Raw genomic sequence first — 18,348 nt, 5'->3', positions numbered from 1 at the left:
TATTTCTGTTAAGTGAAAAAAAAAAACCATGCCCTATAATGTAAATTTCAAAATAAATGAAATGTTGATTTTAATTTTTATAACAGTTTTTATATAAAAATCATAAATTGGGCTGTTGTGTGTCATTTCGGTTTCTCCTTTCCTCTTCAGCATCTCTCTATGAGGAGTGCACGGCCTGATCGCTCTACTGTCACTCTAATCGCACAGACATGTATTCTCCATCAAATTCAGAGTTCTTTAAAACGTGCACTGCGTACAGTATAATAGAATATGAAGTGAGAGGCATCGCAATTTAGCAGGATCAGTTCAGTGATGCTCACCACACAGTCATATGTCAGCAAGCACTTGGCAAGCAGTGGGGAGTATGAAACTTCAGGCAGAACTAAATTCAGGCAGCAGCCGGCTGTCTTGACCATTTCGGAAGGTCGAGTTTTCACAATTTCAATAATCTTGAAAGTGTTAAAGTGTTAAAGTCATATATATATATATATATATATATATATATATATATATATATATATATATATATATATATATATATATATATATATATATAAAATTAATTATCCAACTGTCTCACAACACTGGAATACAAATTACATAACTCCCACCAGCTGGACAAGTAGGTGAACACAAACACACTCACACACTATCCATTCTGCCTGCAGGTTAAGTCGTGATGGACACACACACACACACACACACACACACACACACACACACACACACAGAAAGCTGGATCTTGACGAGAATATTTAAATAAATGTAGGTGCTAAGATGCAGTACACTGACAAACAAGGATAGGCTGCACATGCAATAAAGCTAAAATCCAGGATGAGTGACTGAGTGGGGACCTGGACTGACCCAGGTAACATTTTAGGATCAGCATCTAAATGTAGCCTTAAAAATGACTTTGTGTGGTTTCAGTTAATCAACACAATTGTCAAGACACAATAGGAGTAAACAAATCACTGAACTGAATTTCCTTTAGGGAAATCCAAAAAGATCCTAGGGACTATTGCCACAAATGTGAAAACAAAGGTGTGTAAAACCCCTTGTATTTTGTGTGTAGAGAAAGCTGCGTGAAGTCTGGGAAATTGGCTCAACTGATGTAGTCTAAAAATTGCTTGGTGTAACACTTACCACACTCAGCTTTTGACCAAAAGAAAAATATTTCAGGTTTTCCTGATTCAGTTTTGACACTGATGTGATTTTTGCTGTTGTTGCTTTGTGTCTTCAGATAAAGACAGGAGTGTGTGCATCCTTTAGGTGTGTTATATTACCACAATTACATCTGGGTACATAATGTAAATGACAAATACACACTGTAACCACAGACACATCATACACATATGATGCATGTCTTTGGCAAACACAAAAATGTGTTTTTATAAAAATGCTAAAAACCAGAAAAGAGAGTAAAGACCTTGCTTCACTTCACTTCCTTCACAACAGAAGAACCACATGCAGGTAATACTACCTGCTCATATGTCAGCATCATTTTTTGGTACTGTGAGAGTTTTGCTGCACAACATTTTTTGCAGCCACACTAATTAGAGGAACCATTTCTAGGCTGAGTACTAAAAGTGGGGTTCCTGATTATAATCATGCTTCAGCACCACATAAACCATTTAGTCCTGTACAGTCAGTGTCATTTGTTGTCAAAAAACAGCAGAGAGAAAAATCCCCTCTCCTGTCATCAGTGTTCATGTTCAGGCTCACTCTGTGAAAGACGGCTCATTCATCTGCCATCTAACCAGCCTCACACCACCCACACATCTAGAAAGACAAGCGCACACATCAGAGAAACCACAAATCCCTGTCATGGATTTGTAATCTAATAAGTGCAAGAAATCATCCTTGTGACCGAGTTATTCCCAATAAGCTCCATGTTTGCCTGTTTGTGGCAGACGTAACAGGAAGCCTTTATTAAGTTCTTTGAAGACTTTAAAATATATTTTTTAACAAAGTACAGGTAAAAATTAGAGGACTGGTAGTGCTGTGGACTATCTGTCCTCCTGGTTCTTGAGTGTTTTGTGTCGTGGGTGGTGAAAAAAAGAAAAAAAAAAGCTGCCTCAAACTGATTTTCTTGGTTCTTTCTCTTATGAGGGCCGTCTAAGTGGGCAGGCAGCAGAAGCTCTCAGGTCCCGGTGACTCACCTGACAGCCTTCGTGGATCACTCTCCTCGTCAAAGCCCACTCACAGCCATCTAAAGTGGCCTTGTTTGCACTGCCTGTTTCATATGAATGTGCACATTATGCAATTAAAGAGCACTTCATCTTTTGAGCTGTAGACGCAGCTTTCAGAGGACAGCCTTCTTTTCACTGGCAGAGTAAGAACAGAGCACATCCAGCAAAGAATAATTGGGCATTATTAAGATGTGCGTCAGGATTAAGGACGACACTGTAACCACGACGCCGATTACTTCCCTTGATCGTCTCACAACCCCCTCCTCTAATCTGTTTTGTAGTATCTGAATGCATGTAGAGGATTTGGCATCACCTAGTGACACAAAGAGGAATGATATAAACTGTACATAAATATTTACCACAGCGTTTGGAACAGGAAAAAAAAAAACTCACCTTTTAAGCCATATTAAAAAAAACCAAAACATTTATTTCCCCATAAAACTGGAACGTTTATTTTGTTGTTGCTGGTTTTTTTTCCGTCTTCTTTTTTCATTTTAACTCTAAGCAAACATGAAGTCATAAATAACAGCATGTACCACTGGCAATGTTACACAACATACACACACGGAGCGTGATTACAATGCCAAAACAAAGTACTTGAACAGACACATGTTGAATACATGATAAACAGTGCACAATAAAAAAAATAATAAAAAATGTAAATATTGTACTTTGGATAAATGCATCAGCAAAACAGATTGTAACTGTCTGCAGTCTGACGTGTAGCTCAGATTCACATGTTAACAAACAGACAGCTCTCAGGCCTGTCTCCAGGATGTGTCTGTATTTAGATCATTCATAGCCGATGATACACTTTGTCCCCCGAAAAGCTTCTTTTCTTCTTTTTTTTGACAACAGAGCTGTGATTTTTCCACAACTCAGGCTGTTTCCACATTGCTGATCATGCCTGTACACCAACATCGTATAGACAAATACACACATACAGCACACACACACACACACACACACACACTCGTTATTCCATAGGCTCGTGAGGCACTAAGAACAGTCCAGTCTTCCCAGCAGTCCGAGGTCTCCTTGTTTCAGTGTACCTGAATGACACTGCAGCGAGTTCAGCTGTAGTAGATGATTTCTGGTATCTGCCCGTCCTCCACGGATGTGCCGTTGTTATTTCCAGGTGAACTAAAAAAGAAAAATGTTGTCTTGGCCCCCGATGCCAATTCCTGGGTCACTTTCTTTAACCCTTTAGTGCCATAATGCGAGTCGGGGCCCTGAGTTATAAAATTAAAAAGACAGACGTTAAATTAAGCTCATTTTCAATCATTCCTTCAATTCAGTTTTCAAATACAGTGACCTCGGGCTGACCTTTAAGGTGGCGCACGCAGTGTAGCTGACGTTGGGTAGGATTTCCACGGGCTCTTTGAACATCACTCGGAACGTGTTTGCTGTGCCATCGCAGCTGAAACCTGTCTCGTTCTGTCCCAGTGTGATGCGTTTGTCGCTCTCTATGATCTACAGAGGAACAGGAGAAAGTCTTCACTGAATGTACAACAACTAAATCAACTTTTTACACAGCTGGCAGCATCAGTGTCACATCTGTTTACTGGTGGATTTCTGTAGCTGTAACAAACGTGGAAGCCCCCTGAAATAAACTGTTACACAGCACATATTCAGCTATGTCTCTTCTTACTGGGGACTAAAGTTAACAGGCACAGAGACCAGCCTGTGACCGCTAAACTGCTGAATTCAGTCGTCGATCGTTTTCGCCTGTGTGACTGGGGTTTTGGTTTAGTTTAGATGAGCAGCAGCGATAGGAGGGATCACACGCATAAAGGGCCCCAGGCTATACTTTGAAATCCAGGGACGATGCAAATCTTGGACCTTTACATCACAGATTGTAATCAGAACATCTACCGAGCACTGTAAGAACCTGGGCTGTTCACTGGTGTACAGAAGCTTCTGTTAGACTTTTTAACAAATACAGGGAACTGAACAAGTCAGTTGGCATTTGATGGCGCATTTTTAGTAAAATAACTGAAAGGCAAACACTTGTCAGGGCTTGGTGTTTGACAGAGATAAAAGGTCAGCTACTGAACACTCGCTTTTAGCAATCGCAGTATCTTCAGCCATGTTTTATCTTAAAGCTTGTGTTCAAGCAGGAAACAGAGAAAACCGTCATATAAAGAGGAATTATAAATTACACAATAAAAGAGAGTGAGGTTACCATAAAGCAGATCTAGACAGCACACCCTTTTTTGGTATCTTTATTGCATATTTTGGAAAGGATATTACTACTGTGTTCAGATTTTTAATTTCCCCACTTACCGGTATTTTTTTAACATTATTTCAGCTTTTTTCATAAAAGCAATGTTTTTATCTTTATTGCCAATGTGTGAGCGGACTGTAACGTTACTTAAAAAAATAAGATCTTTTCCAGCTCTGGGTTACCTCCAGCAGCCTGTGCAGTAACCTTAATGTGAGGGACTCGGATGAGTTGCCCGCTCCTTAACGCCTTGCCTTTGTCTCTTTCTTCCATTCCTCTACAGCACCAACACTGAGCAATACTGGCTATTTTAGATTGGAAATGGAGTCCACTAATTTCTAATGTATGCTTTCCTTCCTGCTAATGGTACTGCTAGCAAAATCTGATGTGACTGGAAACACTAGCTAGCTAGATTGACTCTACAGCTAAGAGGATTAATAACAGTAACTAATGTATTATGTGTGTATTATATAAAACGATGCTTTTTTTTGCCTGTAATTATAGAATAAAAGCTTTGATGCATAAATAACCGTAATAAATAACAGGAAGACCCAAGGGTAATGTCAGGGTTCAGTTACCTTACTATAAATATTATACTGGTATAAGGAAGTGAGGCATACAGATTATACACTGGTGTCTCGCTTGCTTTCACACTGAAGAACATTATTCTGAAATTGTCCCACAATTTGTAGATTTGCAGTTTTTTGCAAAACAGTGAAACTCTGCCTCTCATGTTACTGAACTCAGTAGCGCTTACTTTTCCATTCTTTTGTTTCCCTTGTCCCAATTTTTTTGACAGGTGTTGCTGCCATCAAATTCAGAAGGAGCTGATGTTTTTCATTCAGTGGTAAAAATTTCTTATTTTAAACATGTGACATTTTTCTCTGTTTTTCTGTGAATAAATTACATGTTTATGAGATTTGCACTGTATCCTGTTTTTGTTTACATTTCACTCTCCATCCCAATTTCTTTGGACATGACACACAGTATACAAAGCTGCAGGACAGTCTTATGTATATCTCATCATTATTTTGGCCAATGCTAGCTCTTAGTTTGAGCATATGCTGTATGCTCATGCAAGCTACAGAGACCTGGCTGCAGTTTAGTTAAAAGCCTTGAGGAATAATTTGGGGGATTTTACACACTGAGCACTTAACTTATAGTTTAAAGCTAAGATATATTAAGTGAGGATTGATGCTTGTGTTACCACAACTCTGTATTTTAGAAAAGGTTGTTTTTCTTGTGTTTTTTTTTTTTTATTCACTTTAATATTTCAAAGTTGTTGTTTTGTTTTTTACTTGCTGGCAATAATATAAAAATGAAATGACACTGAGTTCTACTAAAAAGTTATAAACCCACTCATCAGCAGTGTAAGTATTTTTTCTTGAACCTCATTATGTCTCCGTGCCAGAAGTTACCTGTATGTTGACCTGATAGTCAGTGGGTCCATGTATGGAACCATACAAGCCAAAACCCACTATGGATATTCTTCTGTTAACATTGAATCTGCAGAGAGAGAAAGAGATGGAAAGAAAATGAGAAAAATCAAGTGTTAATAATTAAAAAACAAAAAAAACAACCATCAAGCCTCCGCTCACCTGATCCTGTCGCTGGTACCACTGTACCCCCATCGACTCTCAACCTGCTGGAATCTATTAATGCTGCACTCCTCCCCCCTGAGGCAGCAGCGAGGCCTGTCGATGTAGTCGACCCGCGGTTTGGGGTTTACTGTAAAGTGTAAAAACAGATTTACCACCTCCCGATCGAACAATATTCCAGACTGGGCAGGCCCTGTTGCACAAGAAAGAATATCAAACTGGTTTCTGTGGTTTGAGTTGTACATGAGGAACATGATGGATATGCTTAGTGATGGCTGAACTGGTAAGAAGAGTGTTGCAAACATCACAGCATTGCAAATAAACTCATATTTCTGTGATTCACTTACCGGCAGCAAACTCCTCAACAGTCATGAGCGGGAAGCGGATGAGCGGGAGGGCTTTCCCCAGAACCTTCTGTTTGTTCTCCGCGGTCAGAGGAAGCTGTTGCCTGTAACACTCAGCCTCCGCCCAGCGGACCACCGCTCCAAACAGACGGTTCTCCCTGATGCTTAGTGTGTCTCTTTCAAGCACCGCGCAAAGAGTGTCTACACATGCAAATACACAGAAGTCTTAATATTTAACAAGTCGCATGCAAACCGTGGACAAGAAAACACCTGATCATAAACGCTCACATACCAAGGTCAATATCTGTAAATCCCTCTGCATTTATTGCATCTGCTGTGCTTTTGTCGATGGTGTCTAAGCAGAGACTGGCGAGCTGAGGCTCATCAAATAACCTGGCCTGTAACAAGACCACAAAAGTATCCATGTAAGTGTCGATTCTGGTCATTTATCTTGAACGCAGCAAAGGAGGGTATCGAATTTACCCCCAAACACGTTAGAACAAGCAAAAACAAAACTGAAAGTTTAATGCAAACACTAAAACAATCCAAGTTGGGTGGAACCTCATAATGCTAATGAATAAATCTCCCAAACCACCACTGCTAATAAAGAAAACACTGCTCAGAATATGGTTGCTTTAGCTTATTTACAGTATTGTTTATAGTTTTGTTCTAGTTGCTGCTGAGACCTTTTCTACCCCCCAATCAGATTCAGTAGCAGCCTGAGGGCACAGCAGCCAGCCACTGAACAGAATGCTGAACCCAAACAAACGGCAGCATAAACCAAAAATAGAACAGCTAATGTTGTAAAAGTCCTGCCAGCGATGGCTGGGAGGTGGTCTGGTGCTGACACACACACACACACACTTAAAAGAAATACAGTTTATCTCTAACTGTAAGAGGTAAGAGCAATGCCAGATTTTCATTAGATTTTTTTAACATATTGCCTGGAAAATGCATTAAAAAAAAATACACATAGCTGATATTAAAACCCTATTCATGCCCGCCATTAAAGAAATCTGACTCTTTGTAGACTACATAAATCTGACTATTTATATCTAGTGCCATCGAGGATGGTTCAAAACCAAGCAAGTTAACTTGCAGAATTAAAAGGAATATTTCAACATTAAAAATTTCACAAACCGAGAGTACAATCCAGGCCATCTGGATCTCTCAGTTTTAACGTAAAGGATGCACTATAGTCGAGGAGAGTGAAAGTAACCTGAGTGAGAAGCATAAATGCGTTGTCAGCTCTGAGATGTTTGGTGAGGAACTCCACGCAGTGCCCCTCCAGAGCAGGGACCGCATACTTCTTAGCCGTGTACAGAGTCGTCATCACCGTCTCGGGACCAATGTGGACCTCGTCAGAATAGAGGAACCTGTAGAGAGGAAACAGGCACCAGAACAAAGGGAACAATTACATTTTCATAGTTATTCTACGTAAATTCTTAATATTTGTAGGCCATGCTAAGATGGAGGTGCCTCAACATTTTGAGTTACAAGGAACAAGTTCATACAAACATCACTACTCATTTGGCATAAACTGAAATGGTCCTCTAGATAATCACAACAGTTCTTTACTCATTATTAGCTTGAATCACCAGACACCCTGAGATACGATACTATCACAATATTTCCCTCATGATTTGCTATAATTGTAATTTTTACCATTTTGCAATAAGCTGAGTATTTCAATAACATATACAGTTATTTATTACCTAAATATATCATCAAAGTATATATTTTATCCAATAACATAAAGTTATGTGCTTCAGTTATTTTTCTGTTGCAAAATGAGATTGTCAAGCATAACAACAATGTCACTAAAATCATCCATCAATGTTGCCCTTCTGTGATTGAATGGGGTCAAGTTGGCAATTATATACTTTGTCCAGCTGAGTGTGTCCATCATTTGTGGTGATAGTTGTGTTTTTTTTTCAGTTGAGCCCATTTATTGCTTGGCTAGCATTATTTTCTCCTGCACCACCATCCTAAATCAGAATCAGAATTATAATTTAGGATGGTGGTGCAGGAGATAAGCCCTCTTCTTAGTAGAGTAGTATTACAGGGTGTTTTCATGTACTTATTATTTATCTGTTTATTTTCATTCATCTAATAAAATATCGATATTTGGTGTCCCTGCGTCGATACAATATCGTGAAACTGTACTGTATCGCTATACCCTCCCCCACCCACCCCTTCTAATTATTAGTTTCTTAGCAGTTCGTATTTGAGTTTTTACCTTTCAAATTCTTTAATTTGAAAGAAAAGGTCTGAAGGTCACTTTGCTGTGAGACCTCTAAAATCAGGAAGTCAAATTAATAAGTGATAAACTGTTTTTAATAGAGTAGGTTAGAGCGAGGTTTCGTATTTTTCATTAGGGTTAAACATGAGAAATCCCCTAAAAACAATATGGTGGGCCACATAAGCGCCTTGACTTTGATTAACTTTTAAATGCTGTTTTTAATGTTTATGTACACTTTGATCATGAGGTATGCATGAGGTTTTTACCACCCGGAAATAGTGTGGTACTAGGTGGTCTCGAATGCAGGCAGGGCTTGGGGTTCACCTGTCCTACCTGAGCAGCGCGAGGAAGGCGGCCGGCTCCACATCAGGCAGCTCGATTTCAGCAGAGGTCGTGGCCATCCCACCGTTAAACATGGCATCAAAAACGGCACTGCCAGCGGCCAGGACGAACTTATGGGCCGGTATCCTCTGGGCCTGTCTTCCTTTCCCGACTATGAACCTGACGTCGCTGAGAAGCTCGTTGTTGAAGAGGAAGGCGAAGCGCTCCTTTAGGGACCTCTTCGTCGCCTGCCAGTTGTACATGGGCTCCCGGTGAAGGCCGAGGACGGGCGGGGAGCCGGACGGGGTAGGAGCGGAGGCTGGGACGTTGGAGAGCGCTGCTGGTGCTCCGCAATGAGCCGAGTTGGATGCTGCCTCCTGACCGTCATGGTTTGACGGCAATCCGCCACCACTGCTCCCGGTCGCCATAACGACACACTGTTTTTCAGTGTACTTTCACAGAAACGGCCTCGTTATTGACACGCAGACACGCACTCGCCGTAATGTTTTTGTTGTTATTCATTTACGTGGTATCCATCGCAGCAGACGCCATCACTCATCACTAGCTACCTGCTAGCTACAGAGTCTCCGGAAGTGGCGTGGGTATACTTCCTCCAAAATATTTTTTTTGTCCTGAAACTTTATTGTTCACTTCTAGATAAAAAAAAAAAAACGAACAAAGAAAAAACTTGAACAGTGTCTTAACATACAGATTTTTTTCCTTCTTTTTATCTATATGACCGTTTTGGGCACAATACAATCGGCAAATATGTTAAATAGAATAGAATTAAAATAATAAAATTCTTATTAAAAGCAGCATTTACATTCAAACGTGGACGGACGTGTGAGCAAGAGGCACTACACTCTATTTTTTAATTTTTCAAATATTTTTTGATCATTACACAATTGGCGCATTAATTCAAACTTAAAATGTAAACAAATAAATAAATACATGTGTAATTTATAAAAAACAAATAATAAGCCATTAAAATTTTATTTATAAAGGTCAGGCATCAATTGTAAACTTTTTATCAGATATTAGCTGCTGTATTCTATAATTTTTAAAACCCTTTTTTAATTATTAAACATATGTTAAAAATTGTCCCTCGTACTAAATACTCATTCAGTATTTATTGGCAAATATTTGCTTGAATACCCTATTCACTATAGTTATTCAAACAATTACAAAGCATATAGATCAACCCTCTGTGAACTAAGAGAATCATTTATGATTACTTTATTATAAATGTTATGCCAAAAGGGTTGAAATTGGAGTAATATGGCTGAAGGGGTATCTTACTTTTATTTGTAGCTCATGACATAAATGACATAAATAAATACTCAGGACCACCAAAATACTGATTAATAATATTTTATATGCGTTTAACACATGTTTGTAATACTTGTTCTATATGCATGGTAACAGTGTTACAAATCGGTGCTACGATTAGTGTTTTCTTAGAAAAAAGATGCAGCTGTGAATTGCAATAGACTGTGAATTAATAAATGCAGGTGTACTAATAAAGAAATAAAACGCTGAAATGTAATTGTCTTCTTTTGGCTAGTGAAACACTTAACCCAGTCAGAAAAGATTAGAAAATGCTAAATATGTCAAAGAAGACTGACGTTTTGTCGACCAGTGGTAGCTATCAACACATGGATGAAAGTGCCACTTCATCTTTGTCATGTTGTCTCATGGTCTCACTGCTTGTCTATTCTTTTGTCAGGTCGAATAGGTTTCAGTAACAGGACTGTTAGATTCTTCTTTAAAATATGTCAATGTTTAATAAATTGGTTTAAAAATCACAAGAGACGCTACAAAACAAAATGATGGATTTATAACTTATTTTAAATCGTATATTTGACATGTATTTGGTTTTCAAGAAACTAGCCAAAGTGAAAAATGCAATTTAGGTTTTCTCAAGAATAATATCTTTGGATACTTGTTTTCAACAACTGGGTTTAAATTTAGTCTCAGAACAAAAGTAATTTACACACCAAATGTATGTTTTAGTATGTTGTGCTTTTTTTTTTGTTTTATCCACTTTTCTTTATTTTCCTATTATAAACCTCCTCATCCTTGCTTGACGTTTTCCAGTTGACCGCGGGGTGTCAGTGTCTCTTCGTTAAAAACAAACACACAAACAAACAAAACCGGTTTTTTCACAGATGGTATAATATATATTTTTGTTAAGCACAGTGAAGCTGCCCGAGAAAAAACATCTTAATTTTTCATTTAGGACGAATATAAAGTTGTGGCGTCCCTGTCCTATTTTGTTATTTTGTAATTTTTTGTATTTTTCATGGACTATCATATAAATTCATTTGCACAGCCTCTATATGTATTATTTTACTATTCCCTCCAGCTTAGTATTTGGATGTATAGAATAATATGAATGAATGAAAAAAATCGCCACTTCCATCAAATCAGAGATTAAAAAAAAAAGCAAAAAAAAGTTTCAAAAAGAAGAAGAAGAGAAAGGCACGAGAATTGTTAATTTACTACATTAAGTTCTGCAGAAAGTCGGGGTTTTTTTTACGTTTCTTTCCAGGTGAGGGCCCGCCCCCACCATCTGAAAGCTGAAGCTCGTTTGAGTGTAGTGCATGTGTAGGTAAACAGAGAAAGAGAGAGAGGAGAGCAGGCAGACAGACCAGACAAGATTGAGCATGCATGCGGGAGCCGAGCTCAAAGTTTCTTTTTTTTTTTCCGGCAACACTCTGACTTTCCTCCCATCCTGTGAAATGTGACTCGCAAGCTAAGCATGAACATTTTCTGGGGCTGATTTGTTTAATTTAAGATTTTAAGTTCTCGCTCAGACAAATCGCTCGGTGCGCAATGAGCGCGTCTGCGGGAACGGGAGTGTTCCTGCTCTCCCTGATGTCTATCCCCATCTGCTATTTATTCAATTCTCTCATTTACAGCAACAGGTACGTGGAAACTGGTTCACATATTAACTGTTGGAATTCCGACTTCCACCATCAGCAGCGAGGAGTAGCTACTCTGAGAATCATTTATCTGCTTTTTTCCCCCCATGCAGTGCTGAAGCTTTCTTCTTCGCTTGGTGCACAACAGTTCTTATTCTGGCCATTTCAGCTCGTTTTATGCTTAAAAAGAAGGCTCCAGTAGATCCACTTTTTTATGGTAGGATTTCTCAAATGCACGTTTCTTGCTTTGACCAACAGCGACCGAGGGAAGTGTTCATTACAGATCAAAGCTCGAGTTAGGACTTTCTGCATATTGTACCTATAAAAACCTGTTGCAGTATTTAGAAAGCAGTGATTTTTAAAGCAGCACGTAATGTTTGCAAGTTGTCCTGTCTTTAATTAGAAATTAATATATCAAATATACATCTGTGAAGTGTATGCAGTGCATGCATTCCTCAGTGTGGTGAATCTGATCATTGGACTGGAGCAAGACAACATCATTGATGGATTTGTGACATTTTACCTCAAAGAGGCAAGTGTTGCTCTATTGTGTCCAGATTATGAATGCCCCCACTTCCTCACAGTTTTACTGATAAATCTACATCGTGTTTCAGGCAGATCCACATGTCAACACAGCACATGGGCACATGATATCGTACTGGGATGGCTGCGTGCACTATCTCATGTATCTGCTTATGATTGCTGCAATAACTTGGGGGTAAGAGCTGTCTTGTTTCCAAGGTTATTCACCACAGCTGCATCACTAAGTAAGGAAAATATTTGCCACTTAATCCCATCCATATTATACTGTTTGATAAGATAAGCTTGATAATGTATCTATATACCTAATTCTTTGAAACTACAATATGATCATCTGGCTTTGTTACATGGTTTGGGCAGGGACAATTACAGAGCTATTGGACTCTACTGGGTGGGATCTTTTCTCATGCGTGCAATGGTCTACATTCTTGGGAATGCTGTCGGTAAGTACACTAAAAATAATGGGATGCTTTTAGATAGCCTGTGTAGGGTAACCCACATTCCCCCCCCCAACAACAAACACACACACACACACACACACACACACACACACACACACACACACACACACACACACACACACACACACACAGACTTTTATATCCCGTTTGCTTACAGGGATTTAAACTAGATCATTTCTGATCTAGTTTTTCCCCTCATTTTTCCCCAGGAAAGTATGGGACTCACGTTGGCCCTCTCTTCATCCTCCATTTGTTGTACATCTCAGTGTCAGTGTGGGCTTGCTTCCGCATCTTTTGTCAGCCTTCTGCACGAGACGTTGAGCTATCAGTAAGAACCTGACCGCCGCCGCTCTCACAGAGAAAACACCTACTTTTATTGCCCTTAGTCCAATCCATCAGTGAGTCCGTCTCAGGTGTCTGTGAGATTATTCTGACAAGTAATTACCACCACAGAAACAGTGCAAAAAAAATGTATGGGCACATTTCTCAGAGTCATTATAAGTTAGGCAAATATGTCTTTGATAGTAGATATATTTAAACATAACTGAAGTTTAAACAGATGCCCATTTATTGGTGACATTTCTTTCTGAAGGGCAGCACAGTGGCAAGGTGGTTAGCACTGCTGCCGCACAGCATCAGCATCAGGCTGGGGTCTTTCTGTGTGGAGTTTGCATGTTCTCCCTCCGGGTACTCCGGCTTCCTCCCACAGTCCAAAGGCATGCAGTTTGTGGGGATAGGTTAATTTGTTAATCCAAATTGCCCATAGGTGTGACTGTGGGAGTGAATGTGAGCGCGAATGGTGTCTGTCTCTGTGTGTTAGCCCTGCGACAGACTGGCGACCTGTCCAGGGTGTACCCCGCCTCTGTGAAATAACTGCGATCTACCTTATATCCACAAGGTAAGGGTTAAAGTGTCTTATCTGCTGGAAACACATCCATACTTTGCATCTGCAAATGTTAGTGTTGCTGTTGTGTTCTCAGGACATCGAGGAGGCTCACAGGGCAGGCTTGCTCCGCAGACCTGTGGACTTGGTATTCATCATCTACCTCATTCCAGCGCTGGCTTTCTGTGTGTTCAGAGGCCTGGTAAGAAACCTCATGGTGATCGGCTTGCCCAGCTCTAGATTACTTTCTTAGCGTTGGGTGTCTCTCACATATCAAACTGTTATGTTATGTGTTCGAGGTTGTTCTTGACTGTTCCAGCAAATGGTGCCAAGACTACACACAACAGTATGAACCATACCTCAAAGACCCTTCAGCCTACCCTAAAGTACAGGTAACACGGTGACAGTAAACACTCCAAAAACGTCACTCTAATGCTGTAATGTTAAGCCACATATCTAAAAAAGTAAACTGTGTCTCTGTTTGACAGATGCTGGTGAGCATGCTGTATTCTGGGCCCTACTACATCATTACTCTGTATGGGCTGTTGGTCCCAGGATGTGACTGGATGCCAGACCTGACTCTTGTACACTCAGGAGCATTGGCACAGGTACTGTTGATCTCCGTATACAATGAGGGGCCCCTCACAAGTTAGAAACACCTAACGTCTCTAACTTGTTCCGAATATCTGGAAACCAAATGTGTAAGTGATGAAAGGGTTGCCAGGTTTTAAAAATGAAAGTCATGTGAAAGAGTCGTTTACAGTCTTTTGTTTTCCCACATGACATCATAGATCCAGGTAGATTATGTAATGTTACACAGAGACTGAGAGCCGGCTTCTGGCCAGTTCGGTAAACTTTCTCCTCTGTAGTGATTGCAAGTTGGTCTTTGTTTAGTGTACTCTTCAGAGCTGACAGACTCCAGTGGCTCTATTTACATCTAAAGATGGAAAGGGAAGAGTTGTGCAGCCATTGTGTTTGAGCTGCAGGCTGGCGCGTCACTCATCGGCAGGATAAGGGCAGAAGCTGACTTCAGACCAAGAGGAATGGTGGTATTGGTGGTATTCACTTAAATGTCAGCTGTTCAGCCAGGATATAAATAGGAAGGTTGATCCTTTGGCAGCCTTGGTTGCTATGAAACATGTCATGTGTCAGCAGCTTTCTACGAAAAGGTAAATGACAGAAGTGTATTAGATTGAAAATCATATGAAGATCAGTGGTGGTGCCAGAATGCAGGCATCGTCAGCCCAGTAAAGGAATAATTCACTCCAAAACAGCTGTTACTTTGTTTTTGTATGCTTCAAATGGGTTTCCTGTGTAAGCCCTTCTTGCTCTGTTATTGTAGATAGATCATTGCTTCCAGCAAGAAAATGTGGGCTTTAGCATCACAAGATTTCCTATAAGATTTATGACTTTGAACTGATGTTTAATTTACTAATACATGATAATAAGACAATAATGTGCCCAAATGTCTCACTATCCCAGACCACTGAGATTCTGTGGGACAAAACAACAACTAAAAATCTTAGTTATTATAGTTTTCTATTTTCTATTATTTTCTGTTTTGATTTTTTTTTTAAATTCAGTTTAGTTTCAGTTAGGATATTTCTGCTATATTCTTATTTTATTTTTGTTAGTTTTCCAACTTCACAAAACAATTGCAGTTATTTTAATATTTGGTTTTTATTTCTGTTAACTAACATTTTTCTACTTTTGGTTTTTAGTTTGGTTTTAGTTAACTATATTAACCCTGGTGCTGACATCTAATTCTATCTTGTTTTCTAAAATTCATAATTCTTTTTGAATTCTTTTGAATATTCATTTTTTTTACATCATGAGCTCAAAATATTGTTAAAAATGTAAGAGATATTTAAGACCAAGATACACGGTATGGACAAACGTATTGGGCAGCACCTTTTAGTGACTGAATTCAGGTGTTTCGTTCAGTATTGAGCTGTGCAGCCACCCTTTATAAACATTTGTGTAAGAATGGGTCCTTCTAAACAGCTCACTGAATTTGAGTGCAGCAAGTCAGTGTCTGAAATTTCTTCCCTTCTAGATAGATATTGCTTTGGGGCTTGTGTTTCTGGCCTGTACACTTTAGTTCCAGTGGAGGGGACTCTTAAAGTTTCAGGTTACAAAGACATTTTTGACTATTAACAGTTTAGGGAAGGGCCTTTTTCTTTCCCAGCATCTCTGTGCACCATGCCATAAAGCAAGGCCCATGAAGGTTTGGTCAAATAAGTAGAGTGGAAGAACTTGACTTGACACAGCCCTGACCTTAACCCCATTTACCACCTTTGGGATCAACCAGAATGGAGGTTGTGAGCCGACCCCTCTTGTCCAACATCAGTGTCAGGCCTTGCAAATGCCCTTCTGGGTGAAAGGGCAAATATTTCTACAGGCACCGTTCAAAATCTTGTAGAAAGCCAGAAGAGTGGAAGCTATAGCTGTAAACAGGGACCAACTCCATAGTAATGCCTATGAATTCACAGTGGGATGTCAAACAAGCTCCTGCAGATGTAATATGTAGGTGATCTTTGTCCATATAGTGGTTATATAAGAATCTTGGTGAACATACCAGCTGTGAAGCACATGCTTATTATCCCTCTCTGCTGCATTTCACAGGCCCAGTTCTCCCACATCGGTGCATCTCTTCACACACGGACACCGTTTTCATACAGAGTACCTGTGGACAGCCAGCCTGTCTTCTTGCTGGTCAATGTGCTGTACATGCTGGTGCCTCAGGCTCTGTGCTACCGCTGCTGCACACAGCCCGCCTTCTTCCTCAGGACAGCGCCAGAGAAGAAAAATGAATGACAGACTGTCGGGGGGACAGAGAGAGTGCCACAGATGCCAAAGATGCCTAAAATAAAGGCCCGAAGAACTCGCAAATTCCTGCTGTGTTTGCAGTTATTAGCGGTTGCTATTTTAGAGAGGAAACTGCCACCTGTAAACTTCATGGGGTTATGTGGAGGTGCTAGAAATGGACAAAAATGGAAATTGTGCCATCTACTGTTTTTGATCTGCCGCTTTTTATTGAAAATCTCTGTGTGTAAAGCAGCAGCATCCACATAAGGCACACACAATGTTACACTGCAGGCAATGGTGCGTTAGAGTTGTGTAACAGATTGATATGACTCACAATAATCATTGTTTGGTATAAAAACAAAACTGTCATTTGTTGCTGAGATTTCTGCACAGTGCCTACTTGGCAAATAAATTAATGTGACTGTGCCTTTCACAGTATTTATTAGCTAATAGCAATTTTTTAAAATTTCTTTTAACTTTTTGTTTTTTTATTCAGTGTGGTTTCAGTCAGTTTGCAGAGTGGGTTCCCTTGATTCAGTTTAGTTTTAATTGTCTGAAAATGATTAGTTTAAGTTTGGTTTTTAGTAGTTTCCTTGTTAGTCTGAGTTTCCTCAATTACATTTTAATTATTATTGTATGCCAGGGGCAAAATTTAGGAAAATCCTTACAGCTAATGCAATGAAATCTGTAACAAACTAACAAATACTAAACTTAAGCATATTTTCTATTAATTTTTTTCTTTTCCAAGTTCACAAAATCATTTAATTTCATTTTTTTGGTCTAGTTTTTATTTTTATTTTGTTAACTAAAATGGGGTTTGTTTGTTGTTGTTGTTTTTAACATCTAGTTCTAATTCACAAGCACTGTCTCCCTGCATTAAACAGTTACATCCGTTATATCTGACACCACCACCATCCCACTTTTAGGCGCTCTCTAGCCCTCATACAATCCTGCTTTCATCTTAATGGGATTAATTGTGATGAAGAAAAGCATAGCACTGAAATGAAATAATAGTTATGGAAAAAATAATAGAAATCTAAACCTGCCCTTGTACTGCCATTGCACCGCCTCTTTATTTCATCCTTTGCGTCTTTTATAATCCTCTTGTGTGCTACATGCTGTGTTATTATATTTGGCCTGTATTTTGTTATTTGTTAATCAAGATGCTCTATAAAATGATCTCTGATGATAGTTAATAAAGTTGTAGACAGACTTTTTTTGTACACAGACTTAAAAAAATAGATTATACTGAATAGAGAGCAGACCTTTTATTCCCTTTTAAAAATCAAAGTATTTAGTTTAAACCAGAGGGGAGTTTTGTTTTCAGTATTAAGTAAGAAGGTGGAGAAGTTGTGAGTGGAGAAAGTGGGGTTAGCCCCCAGTTCCACAGGATAGCCATAGCACCATGGTTTAGTCTTAGACCAAAACCTCATTTAAGGATTTAGGAAAACAAAAGAGCAAAAGCTAATTTAGCTTTTTCTAAGGTGGTAGAGGAGAGATGAAGACTCAGTTGGTAATAGATGTGTAGCACAGTTAAGCTTAGATAACTGACCGAGGGGTTTTCTGTGCACAAGGCAGAATTTATAGCTATGGTATGGGTGCTGCAGTGGGTGGAGGAGGTCAGATTGTGGAAATTGCACATGTGAAGAAATGGAAACTGTTAAGCATGTTTTGATGGACTGCTCCAGCTATTTTATTGAGACAAATATTATAAACATTAAGACTTTTCTCCTAAAATCAGTAATCGACTTGTATCATTAGGAAGTTTTAAAGGTTTTTTTTAATCTAAAGTTCTGCACCCAAATGGACTACTC

General features: G+C 39.3%; 2 protein-coding genes across 3 annotated transcripts; one reads left to right on the top strand and one right to left on the bottom strand.

Moving 5' to 3' along the window:
• Positions 1-2,595: 2,595 nt before the first annotated feature.
• On the bottom strand, positions 2,596-9,527 carry LOC146718942 (BTB/POZ domain-containing protein 1-like). 2 transcript variants are annotated; one of them, XM_085457943.1, is made up of 8 exons: positions 8,931-9,527; positions 7,575-7,731; positions 6,648-6,753; positions 6,359-6,556; positions 6,012-6,204; positions 5,832-5,919; positions 3,516-3,662; positions 2,596-3,421 (listed from the first exon to the last, which is right to left on the bottom strand). In XM_085457943.1, the coding sequence occupies exons 1-8, from the start codon at positions 9,344-9,346 to the stop codon at positions 3,263-3,265; spliced, it is 1,464 nt and encodes a 487-aa protein (XP_085314069.1). In that variant the 5' UTR covers positions 9,347-9,527; the 3' UTR covers positions 2,596-3,262. The 2 variants fall into 2 exon arrangements, with proteins under 2 accessions (XP_085314069.1, XP_085314075.1); XM_085457949.1 differs by having other exon boundaries at positions 6,012-6,141.
• Positions 9,528-11,094: 1,567 nt separating this feature from the next.
• Positions 11,095-17,717, top strand: LOC146718941 (transmembrane 6 superfamily member 1-like). The gene is made up of 10 exons (XM_085457934.1): positions 11,095-11,845; positions 11,956-12,059; positions 12,277-12,378; positions 12,461-12,560; positions 12,743-12,825; positions 13,053-13,171; positions 13,824-13,928; positions 14,026-14,118; positions 14,215-14,334; positions 16,352-17,717. The coding sequence occupies exons 1-10, from the start codon at positions 11,754-11,756 to the stop codon at positions 16,541-16,543; spliced, it is 1,110 nt and encodes a 369-aa protein (XP_085314060.1). The 5' UTR covers positions 11,095-11,753; the 3' UTR covers positions 16,544-17,717.
• The last annotated feature ends 631 nt before the right edge of the window (positions 17,718-18,348 follow it).

Source organism: Copadichromis virginalis, linkage group LG1 (assembly GCF_057382275.1).
Source record: "Copadichromis virginalis isolate Kocher_CV1m ecotype Utaka linkage group LG1, C_Virginalis_male_GT1.1, whole genome shotgun sequence".
Taxonomy (NCBI): domain Eukaryota; kingdom Metazoa; phylum Chordata; class Actinopteri; order Cichliformes; family Cichlidae; genus Copadichromis; species Copadichromis virginalis.
Note: the sequence above shows the minus strand (reverse complement) of the source record. Positions and strands in the feature narration are given on the sequence as shown.

Coding starts and splice junctions, on each gene's coding strand:
- LOC146718942 (XM_085457943.1), bottom strand. CDS start 9,346: ATGGCGACCGGGAGCAGTGGTGGCGGATTGCCGTCAAACCATGACGGT. Junction 6,205..6,358: donor TGTTGAGGAGTTTGCTGCCG/GTAAGTGAATCA, acceptor CTTGTGCAACAG/GGCCTGCCCAGTCTGGAATA. Junction 3,663..5,831: donor ACTATCAGGTCAACATACAG/GTAACTTCTGGC, acceptor GTTCCTCTGTAG/ATCATAGAGAGCGACAAACG.
- LOC146718941 (XM_085457934.1), top strand. CDS start 11,754: ATGAGCGCGTCTGCGGGAACGGGAGTGTTCCTGCTCTCCCTGATGTCT. Junction 12,060..12,276: donor AGTAGATCCACTTTTTTATG/GTAGGATTTCTC, acceptor ACATCTGTGAAG/TGTATGCAGTGCATGCATTC. Junction 12,826..13,052: donor CATTCTTGGGAATGCTGTCG/GTAAGTACACTA, acceptor ATTTTTCCCCAG/GAAAGTATGGGACTCACGTT.